The 18,566-nt window shown below is 38.8% G+C and overlaps 1 protein-coding gene across 1 annotated transcript; it reads right to left on the reverse strand.

Moving 5' to 3' along the window:
• Positions 1–3,992: 3,992 nt before the first annotated feature.
• On the reverse strand, positions 3,993–15,134 carry LOC108837505 (BEACH domain-containing protein A2). The gene is given in 32 exon segments (XM_057005972.1): positions 3,993–4,270; positions 4,348–5,600; positions 5,684–5,830; positions 5,923–6,229; positions 6,328–6,636; positions 6,785–8,652; positions 8,654–9,273; positions 9,276–9,533; positions 9,536–9,720; positions 9,925–10,676; positions 10,678–11,582; positions 11,678–11,936; positions 11,938–12,374; positions 12,377–12,490; positions 12,493–12,700; positions 12,702–12,740; positions 12,742–12,790; positions 12,888–12,990; positions 13,105–13,369; positions 13,371–13,424; positions 13,426–13,491; positions 13,493–13,728; positions 13,731–13,800; positions 14,009–14,087; positions 14,089–14,179; positions 14,182–14,282; positions 14,284–14,509; positions 14,512–14,737; positions 14,739–14,774; positions 14,776–14,849; positions 14,852–15,068; positions 15,126–15,134. Coding segments are annotated over 31 exon segments (9,531 nt in total). The 3' UTR covers positions 3,993–4,270; positions 4,348–4,379.
• Between the last annotated feature and the right edge of the window lie 3,432 nt (positions 15,135–18,566).

Raw genomic sequence — 18,566 nt, forward strand, 5'->3', positions numbered from 1 at the left:
ATTAGCTTTAGGATCCTTAACCCTAACCCTAAGTTTAAAGATAGTTAATCCTAATAGTATAAAAGTATATTTACTCTTTATCAATAAAACTTTTTGTCACTTTTTCTTTGGAGTTTCTTTTTTGTGGAAATCTTTGTTCTAAAAATTTATTTAGGCTTCAATTAGACACCTATCTAGTCGACAAATCGGATATAAGCAAAACGATTTTTAAAAACCAAATTTTGAAGTCACAATCACCCACGGAAAAAAGAAAAACATGAATTTCTGCTGAAGCTATTTAAATCTTCAACTTTTTAAATTTGTTCAATTTAAACCTCAATTTTTGTTGACTAAGCAATCAAAGATACACAAAAGTCAACCGTCTAATCGAATTAACATTAACTTTCCAGGTATCTAAAATAACTTGGTCAACTAATATTGAAAGTTAAACTGGACAATTTAAAAACAGTTGAAGATTAAAAGGAAGTTGGAGGTTATTTTTTTTTTTTTTTTGTGTAAGTTAAGGATTTTTTTGGCTGTTTCTTTTCCAAGAACAGTATAACAACAATTAACTAGTATAGAAAACACATGATATCATATATTATCAAATTGCTTGAAATACAGAACGCAATAAAACACATGAATTGGGAACCGTACGCACAATATTAGCCCACTCCACCTTTCCCCAAACTTCATCATCATTGTTCCTCCTTTCAAAAGCAATTAACGCACACCAAATCTTCTTCTCAGGGTGATGTTTATACTGCTTATACTTGTCCCATATCATCAAGAGTTTCCCACTGTATTTAGCCATTTCAATCTTACCAGAACCACCTCGGCAATGCCTAACCAGTACACTCAAACCGTTGATCGTTCTCCAATCTTTAAGCTTCTCATCATACCACAAAAAACCTTTATTACCATCACAGTACCTTACATAGAGAATTACATTCTCTATCACACAACTACACTCAAACATGTGTGATTGAACTACAACTTCCCATCTACCTTCCTTAGTATCATAAACATCGCACTCAATACTCTTGCTGCTAATAACGTAGATTTTTTTCCCACGCACTTCTATTTTCCTAAGTGGAGAACGGCGTAGCTGGACACCAGGGTCAGGTAAAGATTCCCATGTTTGAGTATTTGTATCGAAAACCTCAGCCCAATTCTTCGATTCATCTTTGCTGCAACCTCCCATTACGTATATTTTCTCATTGAGAACGCCGGCGATGGCATCCTCTCCTCGAGCCACGGTCATGTTTGGGGCTTCACGCCAGTCGCATATCCCTGATTTATAGACGGACAAATTGGAAGCTGGATAACCGTATCGATTGATTGCGTACCATTCTGAACCAACCATGCACATGAACGTTGGTAGACGCTGACAATAAGAAGAGGGTATTTTTACTAACCGAGCATTCGTTCTAGACTTTTCCTTTCTCTCCAAGTCATTGGTTAGGGGTTGGTTAGGTCTTAACCAGAGACTGAACCAGGAGGGACGATGATCCATGGGAAACTGTAGGCAGACATGAAGGATTTTTTCATATGTTTTTTGAAGAAACCTAGTCTTGTAGAGCTCGTGGGATGAGACGAGAGAGCCAAAGGTCTTGCTAACAAGAGAGAGTTTAGGGTAGTACGATGGTGATATCCGGGCTATGCAGTTCAGAACGATGTCGTCTGGAAGAGAAAATAACGAAAGGGATGGATTCAAATTCTTCGACTTTTTCTCTGATGGTTCAGTTTCAGATTTCATAGCGGCAGAGGCTGCAGTTTGTAACAAAATTGTAGGACGTTTCGAAGAATAGCTAGGGTTAATAAAACTTTATATAAATACTAGAATTTTATGCTAAATTTTGTTTTAAAAAAACTGGGAAAACTACCTTTTTGGTTCAAATAATTTAAGTACATGTTTATACAAATAGAAATCCCACAAAAATTTCTTTTATCAGTGTTTTAAATTCTTTTATAAGAAAGTACAAATGATCAAAAATAGAAAAAAACTAGATGTGTTGCCTGCATATGGGGACATAATTTTATTGCGAATATTTATTAGTTTATATTTTCTTAATCTAAAAAACTTCACAATTTACTATTTATATTTTCAAAAATTTTAAATAAACTTTATTTATATATGAAAAATTTTATTATTAAAATATATATATATGCTTATATTGTATTAAAATTTTGAAAATAATAACATATTAGAAATATTTTACAAAATATTTTTTATACAAATATATTTGTTTGATCAATATCTAATAATAATTTTTTATCTTATTTTTTTAATTTTTTATAATAGAAACAATTATTTTAAGATAATAACAGAATATATGAGAATTCTCTTATTTAAAAATAAAAATATTATTAATATAAATTTGTTTTTAATCAATACTATTAAAATAAGATCATGACCAACTGATAATTGTTATGTTCAACTGTTTATTCTTTTTATTTAAAAATAAAGAAAATCGTATAACTTTTTTTTTCCTGGCAATGAAAATTGTTTTCATATTAATACAATTTTATGATCATTTGTAACTTGTTATAACAAAAAAATTAAGCCATTGATCACAAATTTTTCAAATAGATTTTTAACATTTTTGTAATTTAAACTCATTTTAAAAAATTCAAAATATAACATATAAGAAAAAATCTAATTTTGTTATTATATGGTTAATTTTTTTTTTAATTTCTTTTAATAATATAAAATTAAACAAAAATGAGAAAATATGCAAAAAATGTTATCAGATATTTTTTGTTGAAAAAAAAGATTTTAATTTTTATCATATATTTATTATTCATAATCATTAATTCCAGTATATATGTTAATCATATGAGGTAACTTCTTAGCTTTTATTTAAGAAAAGAATACATGCTTCTTATATTTTAGGTTAATATAATATTTTCTAGCAATTGAATTGTGGGCCAACATTTTTTTGAATTTTTTTTAAGCTGCCACGAATGATTAATCGACATCTTAATTAAGTGACAACTCAACAAAGTTCTTTTGTAATTATTACGAACTAAATATTATAACTTTTAAATGTTTTCTATTAATATATAAGGGATTTGCCGTCTAAGCTCTGCCTAAACACTATATTATATATGTTACATAGAATCAGTTGAGGGAATAATGTAAATTCTGTTTAAATATATTATTACAATATATGTGTAACAACCTGTCCCGTGGAACCACCAGCCCATGGACCCAAGCTCACAGCACTGCAGCGCACCGACCCCAACCCCTCCATTATGAGATTTCACTATCTCTATAATTAGGTTGTTGGTGAGACTTGAACCCATGTCCTCACCCTTTAACAGCATTCCACAAGGCAAACTGTCACCAATTGAACTGCAATTGTAACATCCCGAGTTGTGATATGTGAAAAGGCTTAAGAGAATTGATTTGGCTACCTATGTCACTAAAGTTGACTTACCTTTTCCGGAGCACATCCTGAAAGAACTCCAGAGTTAAGCGTGCTTGAGCTGGAGTAGTGGAAGGATGGGTGACTTATCGGGAAGTGATTCGCGATAGCGTGCGAGTGAGGCCAAAGCACGGAGAAAGGTCGGGTGGTGATTGCAGGATCAATAAACAATGATTTCGAGCCTTGAAAAATTAACGACCGACCGTCGGATAGGATGGGGCCCACGGGCTGAGAGAGCGGGCGTGGGTGGCCCATTAGCCGTAGGCGGTCGGGGCGTTACAATATGAAACAATAATAAGCCATGCAAAGTTTAACAAAGACTATATGCATATACCTAAAATATATGCAAAGTTTAACAAAGACTTTTTGAATCCAGAGAGAGACAGATTTGAAAGGAACGTAGCTTGAGATTTGAGCGCACAGAGAGAGACTTTCCAGGGCATATACCCCTATCAACTTGAAATTGCTTGGAACTTCAGAGGCATACATTTGCTCTGTTAATTGGTGCAATTTCATTTCATTTCATTGGAGAGAGCTGATGCCTGAAACTGATGTGTGGTTTACAGTTTAAAAACAAAACAAAAAATGAAACTGTTGTCTGGTTTACAGTTTCAAAACAGAAGTATCACCGTTAATGTTGAACCCATTGTTTTATAAGTTTCTAAGCTACAGTAAAAACATTTAAGTGATTACAAAATTTGCATCTGAGAATTTAGAGATGGGACTGTACTATTACTTTACATAAATTTCCTATTAGCTCTATCTACACAAATTCTCACCACAAAAGCCTGTAAGTTATTATTGTACCAGTTTCTCCCTCCCTTTGCTGCTTCACCATTTTTCGATCACAAACATTGAACCTGCAAAATAGAAAATGTAGAATCAATGTGAGGTAATAATTCACACAAAGCCAACAGTTTATGTCCTGAGGTCTTACATTCTGATTCTCATCTACCATTAGTGATTGCTTTAGATTCTAATCCTAGCTTCTACATGATGATGCTTAAGATTCTGAGCTATGAGAGCACTTTTGAGTGTAGCTTTTAGTATCTGGTCTGGAACTGTCCATGAAATCAACCGTCCACCAGAATCACCACTCAGCAATTGCTTCAGGTCGGCCGTGAGGTGCAGAGCTGTGACCGGTTGCTTATGGCAATCCAACTCCTTGTGTAGAAGCAACTTGTATTCTGGCACAAGATTTGTCCATCCTGTTCTGTTGCTAGTAGCTTTGATCTCAGCACCAACGGGATCAGTGCAATGTACCATCTGCCACACTTTAAGAGACCCGCTTTGATGACCAGTCACATACCAAGTTGTTTCCAGCCAGTCAGAAAACGTTGAGCATGTTAATGACACTATAAAATCGGATGGCAACTGTGATGTGTTAACCACGGCAAGGCAATCGCCGTTGATGCTCCACACCGCGAGTAAAGTTCCAGCAGCAGTTATGATCTCTCCTGAAAGATCATTTATGTAGATTGCGGAAACAGGAACTGGGAAGTCAGGGAGCTGCCTCACAAAATTATATGAACTGAGATCCCATATGATAACTGTACAGTCATCTGAACCGCTCACAATCATCATGTAAGGTTGGCTTACACGCAGACAAGTGACCTTGGCTGTGTGTGCACAAAGGGATTTCTCTAACCGTAAACGCCGTGAGCCACGCGGACCATCCTTGCTGACTCTCCACACAGAGACCAGACCATCGTCTGCTCCAGTGACGACGATGCGCCCATCGTGACTAACACCAGCACACTCGATCTGGTTGCCTTCGTGGAGATTTTCATGGGTGGATAAGAGCTTGTCCTGATCATAGCTCATAAATCTCAAGCTTCTGTCCGGGAAACCCCATCTTATGTATTTCCTATAGCCTCTCGGTTTCAGGAAACAGTTTGAGGCGGCGACAAGCAGCTTGTCATGGAAAGTGATGATCTGATTTATAGATGATGAGCATTTGCGTAATTCGCGAGGAACAAGATGCGTCGAGTGTTTCAGAGGGTGTAGAGGGATTTTTCTGTCTGTCCTTCGTTTAGCATGAGGTTTCTGAAACAGCTGCTTAGGTGTTTGTCCAAAATGATTAATCTGCGCTAGTATAGATGCTTTCATGGCAGGATCCGTAACTGCATCAACATCAACATTCCCCTCATAGGTGTAATGATAGAAAACATTCACAGCTTTCTCTGCAGCCTGAAAATAAACAGCCTCATGATTCAATGTTTCAGGAAGCAACGTTTCTAAGACATGATCCAAAAGGAGAACATGTAATGTACCTTTCCTCTCTGTTTATACCCAAAGATGAGATCTATCCAATGATGGAGATTCTCTGAAACATAATCAGACTCCAACGCTTCTCTGTGCTTGCGGATGAATTCACGAACACTCCCTCTAGCCCAAGGAGGTAAAAAGACATTATCCACCTGAAATTATACAAGGAACTTGCTCATGAACGGAAAAATGGAGAAGTAATAGGTACATATAGAAAAGCACTATTAGGATTACTTAGCCTTACCTTTTCTCCTGACTGTTTTTCACCAAAATCAAGGTTAAATCTATTTTCTAAGAATTCGGGCATGTAGAAGAACTCAGGAATTAGTTCTTTCACATCTGATGTATTTCCTTTCCCAGATGCACTTAGCCAAGTTTCTCTAATACTATTGAAAAGTCGATCAGCATGATCAAAATGACCACCCTGGAGCTTCTGGTTTTCAGCACTGAAAGGTGGGAGGCGAATGAGATAATAGAGAACAATTCCTGCACTTGAATAGTGCGAACCATAATGAAACTTTGGCACTTCTGGATCATCCCAGCTCTCATATCTGAAATTAGAAAGTAAAAAGTAACAAATGTAATTTCGGATAAGATTATGACAGTATAAAGACATAATTAATCAAAAATATCATTAGACATCACAAACCGTTTCCTAAATTCTTCTTCTCCTTCAGGCGTCTGGCAACCCATTGGTTTGTCAAACTTCCGAAAACACATTGGATCTGACAAATCAAGACTCTCGCTGTCATAATCTGCTAGAATCCATGGAAATACCGGATACTGAGTGAGATCACTGTATCCACGTCCGGCTAGGGTGTTGAGATGCATTAGGTATTGAAAATTGCTGATCTCTCCATTTTGCCATCTTTTGGTGAATGACTTTGCCATTAACTTGAAAAGACGACTTCCCTCTTTACTTTCCTGTTTCGCTGATCCTGAAATGGTTGTATCCAGCCTGCAATAAAGGGAAAAAAACGACAAACGAATAAACAAACAGCCTGAAGGCCTTGTGAAGAACTAAGCTACAACTGCTCAGTTCTTGAGCTTAGCTTGATTCACAACTGGAGAAAATAAATTGAGAGAAACAAAATGAGATGACATACATGCGGTTCCTTGGAAGATTCATGGCAATAAGATTTCTAAAGACTTCTTCCCTCTCTTTCTTGTGGAACACAAGGAGATCAGTACATCCATCCATGCTAAATAACTCAACAGCAACTGGACGCAGCTCATAATCACGTTTCAAAATTTCATGAATACTATCCAACTTCCACCTACGCCAAGGATGTGGCAAGTTACCGGTCACGCGCACTTTTTCCTTCCCCCAAGCCCCACCGCCATATGCCCATGCTCTTGCCCCTACAGCTCCGGTTTTCATATTTGTACTCCATTGTGGGCTAGACTTGGACTGGAACTCCAAGCTTTCAGTGACATTCTTTTTCACACCCAAAGCCTGATCGATAATGGATAATTCGTCTTCACTTTCCTTCTCACAGATACAGCCATGATCGTCGATATAAAAACTCTCTATAACATATAGGCATAGTTCTCCTATCAGGAAAATCCCATCATGTTTGTCTAAACCAACAACTCTCTCACAGTTGTATCGGAACCTAATCTTTTCAAGATGTTCCAGATATGGTCTGATCAAATACTCACCATCATCGTTAAGTTCCTTCTCTGATTCTTCCTCCACATCTCTTGTTTCATCCATATTACCAGAAGATGACCCTCTTGGAGATCCAGTCTCTGATTTTTCATATGTGTTTTCGCTGATTAGAACAGATATTGTACCACTAGACTTGCCACTAAAATCGAGAGCGTTCTGAACACTCGTTTCACTTGAACTACTGCCTCCATCGTTATCCCATCCATTTCTAACAGAAGGAATTTCCTTAACATCATCAGCTTCTTCGACAAAGGATTCGCTGTAAAGTTCACTTAGCAGGAAATCTGGCTCACAATCGTTATCAAAAATAACCAACCCATCTTCGTTTTTCGGTTTGGGTAGCTCAATTTCTTCAAGTTCCAACTTCCCTTCTAGTAAGTTACGGATGCCATCCACTTTCAGGCAACATGGTTCAAGCTTTTTCCGCATTCTGTATGGACCTTCGATAGGACAGAGTTGCCATTCAAGATCTTCAGATCCTTGGCAAACACGCAATGGGAATATACCTCGCTCGTGTACAAGCTGTTGGAGATGATTTTGCCACTCACTCTCGGCATGAAGTATCGAACCATATTTGTTTTGCCGGACAATTCTAAGCTCAGTGGACACTGTGTCACGCACTATTTCAAGTGCATGTCTTCGCTCATTTAACTGCTCCCAGCGTTTCATGTCTAACTTCGACATATCTCGTGATTTTCTTCCCATCTCTCTCGTACGACGACCATCCATGCCTTTCATCCTAACATCAGGGAATTTTGCTGAGCCAGCTATGTACTGAGTCCACATAACCGCAGCACCATGATCCAATACTTTCTTTACAGTTTGTTCAGAGCTCTCAAGCCACTTAGAGAATTCTGGAAGATTTCCAGACAGCAATCTATCAAAACCTCCGTGTAGTACATCGAGGGTTTGTCCTCGATGTGGTTTTCTGACAAGCAAATCCTCAAAAGCAGACTTTCTGTGAACCAGCATATGTTTGACAATGTTAGATGCCATGTTTTGCACATTCTTTCTCTGGTCATGGAGTAGAGAGATTAAATTTACACACAGACAGCAATTCAAATCTGTATCAAGATTGCTTGGGCATAATATGATATTCTTGTTTGCAACCAACAACTGAAGAACTGTTGAGATATCAATTCCAGATTCCTCATCTGAGAGTTGCCTCTTGTTAGATTCAACAAGCAAGCCCAGACGTGAAAGCAAGTTCTTCTCTCCAATAGTTATCAAGAACGATGGTAGGAAGCAATATAATATTGCTCTATTTGTGTTCTTCAGGATTGAGTGAACATATGCATCTAGTTTGCTTGGTTGCTCTTCCAATGGATAGCAGACCTTTTCCTGAAGAAGTGAATTCTTCAACCCTACCATCTTTGTTAGCTAATTGCAGGATTGATAACAAGAACTCAAGCGTTCTAAGGACTCCAGTTGATTGAGGAAAAGCGCCCATGTAGACACGATCCACAATCATCCAGCAAAATGCATCCAAGTTTGCAGACCATTTTCTTTTGTCTAGTTTTTTGTCATCCTCTTCATCATCACGCACGAGACGCCTTTCAAGATAGTTCATGACTCTGCTTAGGCATAAGCCTTGGAATACTAGAACACATTCAGGATCCACATATAAAGGAATCATTTCTAAAATGCTTTCCAAAGCCTGTACTGCTTTCATCTGCTCAGTCATTAAGTCGGCACATATCTCTGCCATAAAATCTAGCACCGCACTTGCTCCAGCGGAACACGGCCCACCACCATACCCAGATTCATCAGTTTCGAGGAGAAGTTTTGGACTAATTTTAAACAATGTATGGGCAGCAGATGAATTTTGTGAAACTGACTTGTGATCTGAAGATGCATCAAACTCACTAACTGAGATATGCGATGAAAGCGGAGATGGTGAAGAAGTGAATGGACCTTTGAGACTGATTTTTCAGATACATGGGGAGACTCTAACATCGAGAAGGATTCAGAACTCTGAGAATCTGTTGGCTGAATTTGACTTAATTTACCTCTAAGGTCTCGAAATTCCAGTTCACTGGAAGCTGATACAGGGCTAACATGCTCACCATCTAGTTTCTTGACATACTCACGATCTTGAAATGATTTTTCTGAATCCCCTGACGGTGTTGTATGAATCTTCTCCATCTTATCAGTAACCACATAATCTGAAGGTAAAGGCATGCCTCAGAACTCACACTGACCTGCTCTTGAGGGTAGCTTCCAACACTGATGGAGGTTTTTGTGGACTGGTCCAGATCGTGAGGCAAGTTTGAGAAAACGCCTTGTGTGCTATTATCATCGCCACCACTTAGACTCTGCTCCTCTGCTTTCATTGAGAGCTGTTTGACCATCTGCACAGCATGAGCAGCCCTGCAACACAGCCGAGCTTTTGGTCAAAATTTGCAAAATATCTTGCAAGTCACACTAACTACAACACCAAAAAAAAACTCCTTCATCTGTCATATATCGGGATGGGGAAAACATAACATGAATCCGGAATAACAAATGCGTGTAGACATATAAGTTAAGTACATGGAACTGAATATATATAAGCAATAGGCACGTGATGCAAACCTGACACACGAAAAGTAAAGATCAGCACAATTTTGGAGAAATTCTGCTCTTCTGCAAGCAGCTGAAAATGGAGGGCACATCTTTGCAACATCAACCATGAAACGGATAACAGATGTCGCAGCAGCAGGAGCTGATGCTTCGCCACCCATCAACCGTGCCGCGTATGTTTTATGCATTAAAGCATCCCCTTGAAGCTCCCCTGTCATATCTACATTTCCCTCAACAAGCTTAGCTACAAAGCTAGCGCTCACCTGTGAAAGGTTTCCAGACTGGTGGGCAATCATTGATTGCATGATCAATCTGTCAAATGTAGATTTAGCCATGGCAACCACTGAATCGAACAGATCTAAAAACTTCAACTCTACATGGCTTCCATCATTCGGCACTAGTGCATGAAAGTCTAACATCCGGACCTCAGGTAGTCTTGGATAAACAGGTTTCCCAAATATCAAGCAGAACAAAATGTAATATATGTCTGGGGAATCATAAAAGCTTTGAAGTACCCGTGTCAGCCCCTGATAACCTCCATTTGTAGAAAATTTAAGAGAAAAGTTTGGGGAAGAAGCCAGGCAAACACCGAGAAGAGTCATGATCCATCTCATACTAGTAGGATGCACAGCTTCATCAAGGAAGTACGTTATTAATTTTGATGATACCATCTTATGCCACTGCTCCAGCAGTTCTTCTGCTTTTATAGTTACCTGGAGGTCAATAAGCATTTCCAAAAGCAAGTTTCTCACAATTACATGCTTTTCCCATTGACTCTCGCCTTGGTGAGTTTCGAGACTTTATTTCAGGTGGATTAAATGTCATAATCACAAACCTAATAACATTTTCAAGCTCAGAAGTAAGGAACCCATCTTCTAAGATGCATCCAAGAAGAACAACTAGTTTTTCTAGGACAAGAACTTCCACATCCCCTCGTTGAAGTGTTACTAACAAGTGTTCTACCAGGTTGATTCGGCGCAGGATTGTAAGATTGTGACTCCTGTACCAAAGCATTGAGACCAGATTCTCCAGGAAACCAAGTAAAGCGATCTGGATGGAAACAGGGGCTGTCACCCAGAGAGTCCAGTCCAGGAGGACATGTTCCACCATATCTGCATTGGATAAGACAATGCAATTTGAAGTTTCAACAGGAATATCTCCAATTTCTAGCTCAGATAACTGACTAAAAGAATCTTTGGGCGCTGAAAAATCATCCATATATCCATGAGATCCAACTGAAGAAGTTTCAGATTGAAACTTTGACAGACTAATATCCTCATAATTGTTTTCGGGCATATTCTTAGTAGGTGACATACTAATGGTAGTCTGTCCCCTCTCCAACTTCTTTGGCTCTGAAAAGAACGCTTCGCATGCAGAAATCTGGAAAAACATCTCCAAACATTGCATGTCAAAAAGGGCCATCTTGGGACGTAAAAACAGAGCTAGTAAATGATAGCCCTTGTATGTTTCCATATCCTTTACATTCTGAGAATTCTGATGAAGGGCACATGCAAGCAATGAAAGAGCCATATGTAACATATCCCTAGATTCAGCAGCCTCAACAAGTGCAATTACAACAGCCATTCCTCCCACATGGCGGATAGTATTGCCAATCACATTTTGTCTGCAGATAGTCGCATTTCCCACCAGGCGCCCGAAACGTGGTATTCCTAAATAATTGAGAAACGTAGAATGAAGTAAAACCACAACTAAAATGGACGAAAATTTAAAATATGAACTAAAATTATATGGGCTCATTGGATACCTCCAATAGGAGAAGCAGCCGCGGACAATGGGTCAACCAGATTGAGGAGGGTAAAATTTCCAGCCGCGTGCATGAACTCTGAGCATGTTCCATCAAATGCAAAAATAAGTTTCTTACCAGCTAACTGATAGGAAAGATTTCCTAACCTCTCGAGATCCCATACAATCCCACTACCATCTGCCTTAGAATCCCCTTGTCTATTACTTTCCTCAAATTTTTGGCTATTGGACGATGACAGTATGTCAGTGTTTAACGAGTCAAAGGATAGCCATGCTGCCCCCACCACAAGCCTGATTAGGCACGAAACGTAAGAGGTATGCATCCTGAAAAAGACCTTTATACCCTCTACCAAGAATATACATGAAACCAATGCAGCCTGATGTAAGCACCTCCTCGAAAAGATAACATGAGCGTATTTTCCATGTCAAATCGCTTACCCTGGCAGACGTAGCTGGAGTTCCAATTGTTACTTGCAATGATTTTCCAACAGGTGAAGGAGAATAACCCAATTTACCCATGTGCCTTAGTTTTCCGTCAATGTAAACATATGCGATGCTAGCTTGGAAGAGTCCGGCAAGAGCATTAGGCTTACTATGGACAACAGCAAGGTGATGCCACTTGCCCTCCTCAGTTTCTAATCCAGAAAATGACAAAGAATTTGAATTGCTAGTGGCAAGGGTCAGAATATCATCCTCTTGAAATAAAGTTCCGCGTAGAGTGGACTTTCGTTACTTGCACCAATAGAAAATATCCGGAAAACATTTTGTTCACTTTGCTGCCCACTCAGAACCTGCGTCTTTGATGAACCACCAGCTTCATACTCTCCTGCTACTTTTCCTTGGGTTGCAAAAAGTTTCGAGACTGGAACCAACAAACAAATGAATAACCAGCAGCAGGAGGCCAAGATCTTTCTCCCAGGGACACTTGAACAGAAGCATGTCCAGTTTTTTTCATGTCCATCTCTACAAATGGAGCCAGGGAACCATGTTCCATTCCTGTGTCTTCCATGAGAATTAGCTTTTCCCATCATACCAACTATCGCCTGACCTGAATTCTTAACCCTTCATTTGCAGACCATATCTACAAAGAATTTTGAGTTCAGAAGGGGACAATCTGCACCAAAATAACACCGTATCTTGAGTAAGATCAGCCTAGAAAGAAATTAGTCACATTAAGACTATGTATTAGATTTTTAGCTATGTTAAACTACCTGTACGCCCCAAGAACTTCAACAATCTTTAAGACATGAGAAAGAAATGGAGATGAACTCGGAAGAAATGGGTGGATAATCTCCAGCAGAAGTTCGACGCAACCTGCTCCAATAATAATTCATATCACAGGTAAAGACGACCAGAGTGCACAGCAAGATTTAAGAGTTGACTTAGCTAATTACAATATAAGCTGAACTCTAAGACATAAGACCTTACCAGCTGACGTGAGAATTTCCTGGTTGAATGGGGTGGCACGTGCAAGCCTTTCCAAAAGAGTCAGAAGTTCCAACTGGATTTTTGCACTAAAAAGCAACAGTGAACGGATCAGAAACTCTGATAGCACCTGCTTATATATCCTCTGCTTGTCAGGATTAAATTGCCCAGATGGGGTTTTTACAAGAAAGCTTGACTTTTCACTTTCTGCCATCTCAGCTGAGGCCAAAGATTCTGATGTCAGAAAAGGTGGAAGCAAAACTTCAAGTTGCGAGTTCTAACAACAGTTGTATCACCTGTCTTTCCAGATCAACACACATCAAAACCTGACTCCACCAAAATATCATAAAATGTCTGAGATATAATGACACTGTGCAGTTTCACCCTATTAAACAGCATTCTCACACACTGCAGATGTCATGAGGCGCAATACATGTTTGAACAATTTGATGTGAACATCAAATGAGAGTCATCCCTGCATTCTACTTCCGGGAACGTATCAAGAGTGGTCAGTAGAAGAGAAACCAGTGGCTTCACCAAACACTCTTTGAGCAGAGCCATTAACCCCAAGAATACGCCACAGAGCACCCATGGTATCACATATGGCTTCATGATGAAGATTGTATGATGACCAGAGATTCCAGTGACCACTCCACTCTTCAACACATCGATAACAGTTTGTAACTCTTCATGGTGGACCTGATTGGATGGTAAGATACGAGTTACTCTTACAAGACACTAGAGGATTTCTAATACCTAAACACAGAAACCTCACTGGTGGTGGCATAATCTAAAGAAAAAAACGCCTAGCCAAGCTAATGTAATTAATTTGAGTTAATTCATCAGATAAACAAGAAGACATACAGTAGAACAGAGAGAATCAAGATACGTATTATGTAATGTAAACTTACCTGATGTATGTCTTCCGCGTGATTAAGCATGACAAAACTCGCAAAACGCCAGTACGATGGTCATCAGAGAGCAGCAGGAAGAAAAATAACGGTCACACCATTGGCAGAACCAAAAGCTTCCTGATTAGCTTCAGATTTCTTTAGTAAAGAGGTCATACACTCCCAACAACGGTATAGTTCTTTTCAACTTCAAAGATAGTGAGGACATTCCCTGAACCCAGATCCATCAGCTTTGGTGATGAAATGATGGCATCCTTACTATCTAGGTGTGTTGAAGCTAGGTGAACTAGGTATCCGATTCAAATGATTGGAAACACCACTAAATTGATCTGGACCCATGAGAAGTTTGTGCTGTCTCAGATCATCTTGTAAGACTTCCAAAACACCAATTTCACCTAGGACTTTCTTGTACTGTACATCAAAAGATGTCAGCTTTACAAAGAAAGAAAGTAGTATGGTATGCTTCAACTCAGAATTGATTGGCTGTTGAAGCAAGAACAGAGTGACAACAGCTCTTGCTCTGGAACACAGTTTACAACTGTGACAGCATATTCAAGAATTTTGAGGATTATCTCTTGCTGTGAGGAAGGAAAATCACCCATATTCAGCACGAGAAGTGGAACAGTCCTTAGTTCTTGGCACATTCTATAGTTTTCCATATGGCTTGAGAATCTTTTTAAACATTCGTTCAACACTTCAGCCTGAAGATCTTGTTCTCTGCTTTCAGAAGAAGATATCTTGCAACATTTGGACAGCTTCAAGGTTCTTTTACTTTACCACTTCCTTGTTCCCATGTCTCTATATACAGATTGCTATCAGACGGTGTTTGACTTCTTGGTTTGTTTGAGGTAGTTGTGAGGTACTTCCTCCAGATAACTCAACGGGACCAGTCTGCGCCAAGGTGACAAGAACATCAAGCAATCTTGATAGTGAAGGGGAGAAACTTTGTGATCCAAACTCATCATTCTGCCTACTATTCATTGAATGGGGTGACTGTATTTCAGAGTCATCCGAACCACTATTGTGGTGTTGAGATAAATTACTAGAGGCAGCAAACTATATCTTTTGGCATGGAAGACAGAACCAGGGCAAACTGTACAAGAAAATGGTAACCATGTGCATTTCGTATGTCCTCCTTTAGCCTGACCCCACCAGTTTTCTACATATTCAAAATTGAAAAAGATCAGCAACCATACACCGAGCCTTTGTAGAAATCCATAAGTAAGAAGGTGGCTGCCAAATGTTTATACTATCAAGCTAAATTTTCCACAGGCATTGACATATTTTGAGTTCTTCTGTATTTCTCTAAGCCAAAATTACCAGGTCTGTACGACAGTTCCACACATTCAAGTAACAAATCCACAATGCCCATTGTATAGGCTGAGTCCCCACAATCTGGATCAAAATCTTTGATAGCCATTAGGAGAACCTTTACCTGCAGGAGAATCCAGCCAAAGAATTAGTTCTGAAGACGTAAAACATAGCAAGCAACCAGACCACTAACTTGTGCCAAGAAAAATAAATCAGGAAAGCAACGTTTCATATGCACACATTTTCACACTAAACAGAATCCAAAAAGTTATACTTAGTTACAAGATCTTTCAGTGGCATATTTTACTGATTAGCTATCTTCCATCTTAAGTTCACAAAAAAACAAGGACAGCATTCATACAAAAGCCTTAGTTAAGAAAGGGCATACTGTGGAATGGTTTGAAATAACTATAAGCATCACAAAGAGACCCTATAAACACATTTGCAGCTACTATATGGCACTGCCAGTATTGCAAACTAAAGTATTTGCACAAAACCAGTAGTACTTATCATTAGCTTGAGTCTCATGCCTACTAGTAAAATTCACTAAATTCTCCTGATAAACAATCCTTATAACAGAGAACCTCAGATGTAGTGAAGATAAGCTCGATATGATTGACCTATGCTCAGGGTCACAGCTTACGATACTTGATACAAGAATCGGTATACCACAGAGAAGCTATCTACAGAATCCACTGGCATACCAGATAATGTTTACGTATGTAGCTTGCTGTGCTCCCATTGTCATTGACAAGAAGCTGGCCAAGATCTGAAGAAGACACGAAAGGGAATCATAAATGAAGGACTTTCAGAATCACAACATCCTCTCAAGATTCAACGATCTATGCTACAGCGTAGTTCGCAGCTGTTTCTGCTTGAAAAAACATTGCTTGATTTTTAGAACAGGGAAGCAACAAATTACCTGCATTGCATGTCTTTGAAGCTGTATGTTACGGTATGAAACTAACACTTCTTTGTATTGAGAGAAAGCCACGACAGAACCACTGGAAACTATTTTGAAAAGTAACTGAAGGGAGTCATCTTCCATCAAACTCTGTGCAGCATAAGGATGATTGCTTGCCAGTGCTTTCATGATATGGATAACGCTTTCCTCCAACTGCAAGAATGAGGAGGATACGTTAAAGTCTCAAAGATAAGGCATTGCAGCGTACACACTTATAATGTAGAAAATATGTCAGACTTGTTGCTGAAAAAGACAATTGAAATAGAACCTCAAAGTGTCTAGCAAAAAGAGTACTTCATCTGCCATATTTACCTTTTCTTCCAAATTAACAGATTTTTCACCTTCACTGGCTACACTATATGTTAGAAGCGCATTGAGAGTGTGTATCAGACAACCCAATATCCAGAATCCAGTAGAGACTGTTTGTCAATGTGCTAAAAAGAAAAAAACATGAAAGGTTGAGTATATAAACAATACAGTCTATAGCGTACAAACCATAAAAGAGCCTGCACCCTAATATATTTTCCACGGCCTCCAAAATTGGTGAGAGTAACTACCAGCTAGCTATCAGATATTGAAACCTGGGTAAGGGTTACTTAAAACTCATAGTCGAGGGTTGTAAGTCATTCGATTCAGAAAAAATACGGGAAGACAAGTAAAGGTAAAAAAGGTACCCCAGATACAAGGACTTCAACAGCAGTTAAAAGGTTTTCACCCGTGACATATACCTTCCTGAAGGAAAAAGCAAAATCATGGATTAACATAGAAGAGAAGGTAACATGTCCTGATTCACTAATACTCACAAGGAGAGGCAAACCTCGGTGACTTGAGAAAAAAACTCTATTACTTTCTCTACATCCAGTGACCTTGTCTTGCTGCTAATCTTTAACTTTTCAATATCTGTCACAAATGCTCTCCCAATGACAAAGGAGAATACATGTGTTTCTACTAACCTGCAATTGAAAATAAAATTCTCTATATGGGCAATATTCTTATATCTGATATCTGTGCAGGAATTATAGAAGAAGAAAACACACACTCAAGACATGGAATGTATGATCCCTTAATAGTTGAATGCAAAACTTCTCTTGAAAAAGAAACAAACTAGCTCAAAATGAATCCATAGAGATAGAAAGGCTTACATGGTAACTAACTGATCTATGTGTGGCATGCTGCGTGGGCTAGTGTTACAAAACGTATTCACAGTCATATTCAAGGCGGCTTCTTTCTCCTGCGATGACATATACGAATGATTAACAGTCTTGATTTGCCATTTTTGTTTTGTTTTTTTTTAAATCTGAAGACACTAAACTAACCTGTTCAGAGGTGGATGAAGAGAAGTCTTCCCAGTGTCTCCTAAACTCCACCTCCAAGTTATATTTCTCTCGACTATTAAAAAAAAGGAGACTCTCATTGATTGCTTATGCCAACAACATTGATTCATTTCATAATACTAAAGAGGACCAGCTTCTACCTTGTGGAGATAATAAACTGAGGTCATGCTGAGGAGAGGCGGCGTGGCTAGAGGACGTGAAAGGTGAGGGTGGAGACGGCGGAAGAACGAGGTCACGGGAAGAAGAAGCGTCGCCGGCGGCGGTTGCGTCAGCGAATCCGACCTTATCCTTGAAGTCCTTGAGCAATGTTCCCCCAGTTCATATCGTTTCGATTCCGGTTACTCTCATCCGGTAGCCTTCAACCCGACCTTAGATCCGATTCGCGGATCCCGTTTCTAGCGATTCTTCGATTAACGAACCTAGACATCGGAACTCGTTAGGGTTTCGTGGAATCGGAGATCCAAATTGCGATTATCGATTCAAACAGCAACGGTTCGAAATTGATTTATATTTCTCCCTTTCTCGTTGATGATAATTGGAACAGATCTTGAGAGGTGACACGAAAAATCGAGATTTATTGTATAATAAATCTAATGAAGAAGGAAAAGAAAAAAAACTATTTCATTGATCGATTACGAACAGTTTTTTCTGCAAATTTGTGTGTGGTTTTTTTTTTGCAGCTGTTTCTTCTCATCGTCTTCATTTCTCCGCGCCTTGTTTTATCGCTTCAAACAAAGTCAAAGTCTTTCTCACTTCTCCCTCACTCACGCTATTGTCATTACTTTGTTTCCCTAAAAATAGAATATTTCACAAGTTTTTTGGCAACAATTTCATTTTATTCAACCCTTCAAAACCAGTACAATGGATCATACAGAAAACCAAGTGATTACATATTGTTGTTTAAATAATCTAGCTCTCTTTGCTAATAAAATGAAATAACGATAA

This window comes from Raphanus sativus, chromosome 3 (genome assembly GCF_000801105.2).
Source record: "Raphanus sativus cultivar WK10039 chromosome 3, ASM80110v3, whole genome shotgun sequence".
Lineage (NCBI taxonomy): Eukaryota > Viridiplantae > Streptophyta > Magnoliopsida > Brassicales > Brassicaceae > Raphanus > Raphanus sativus.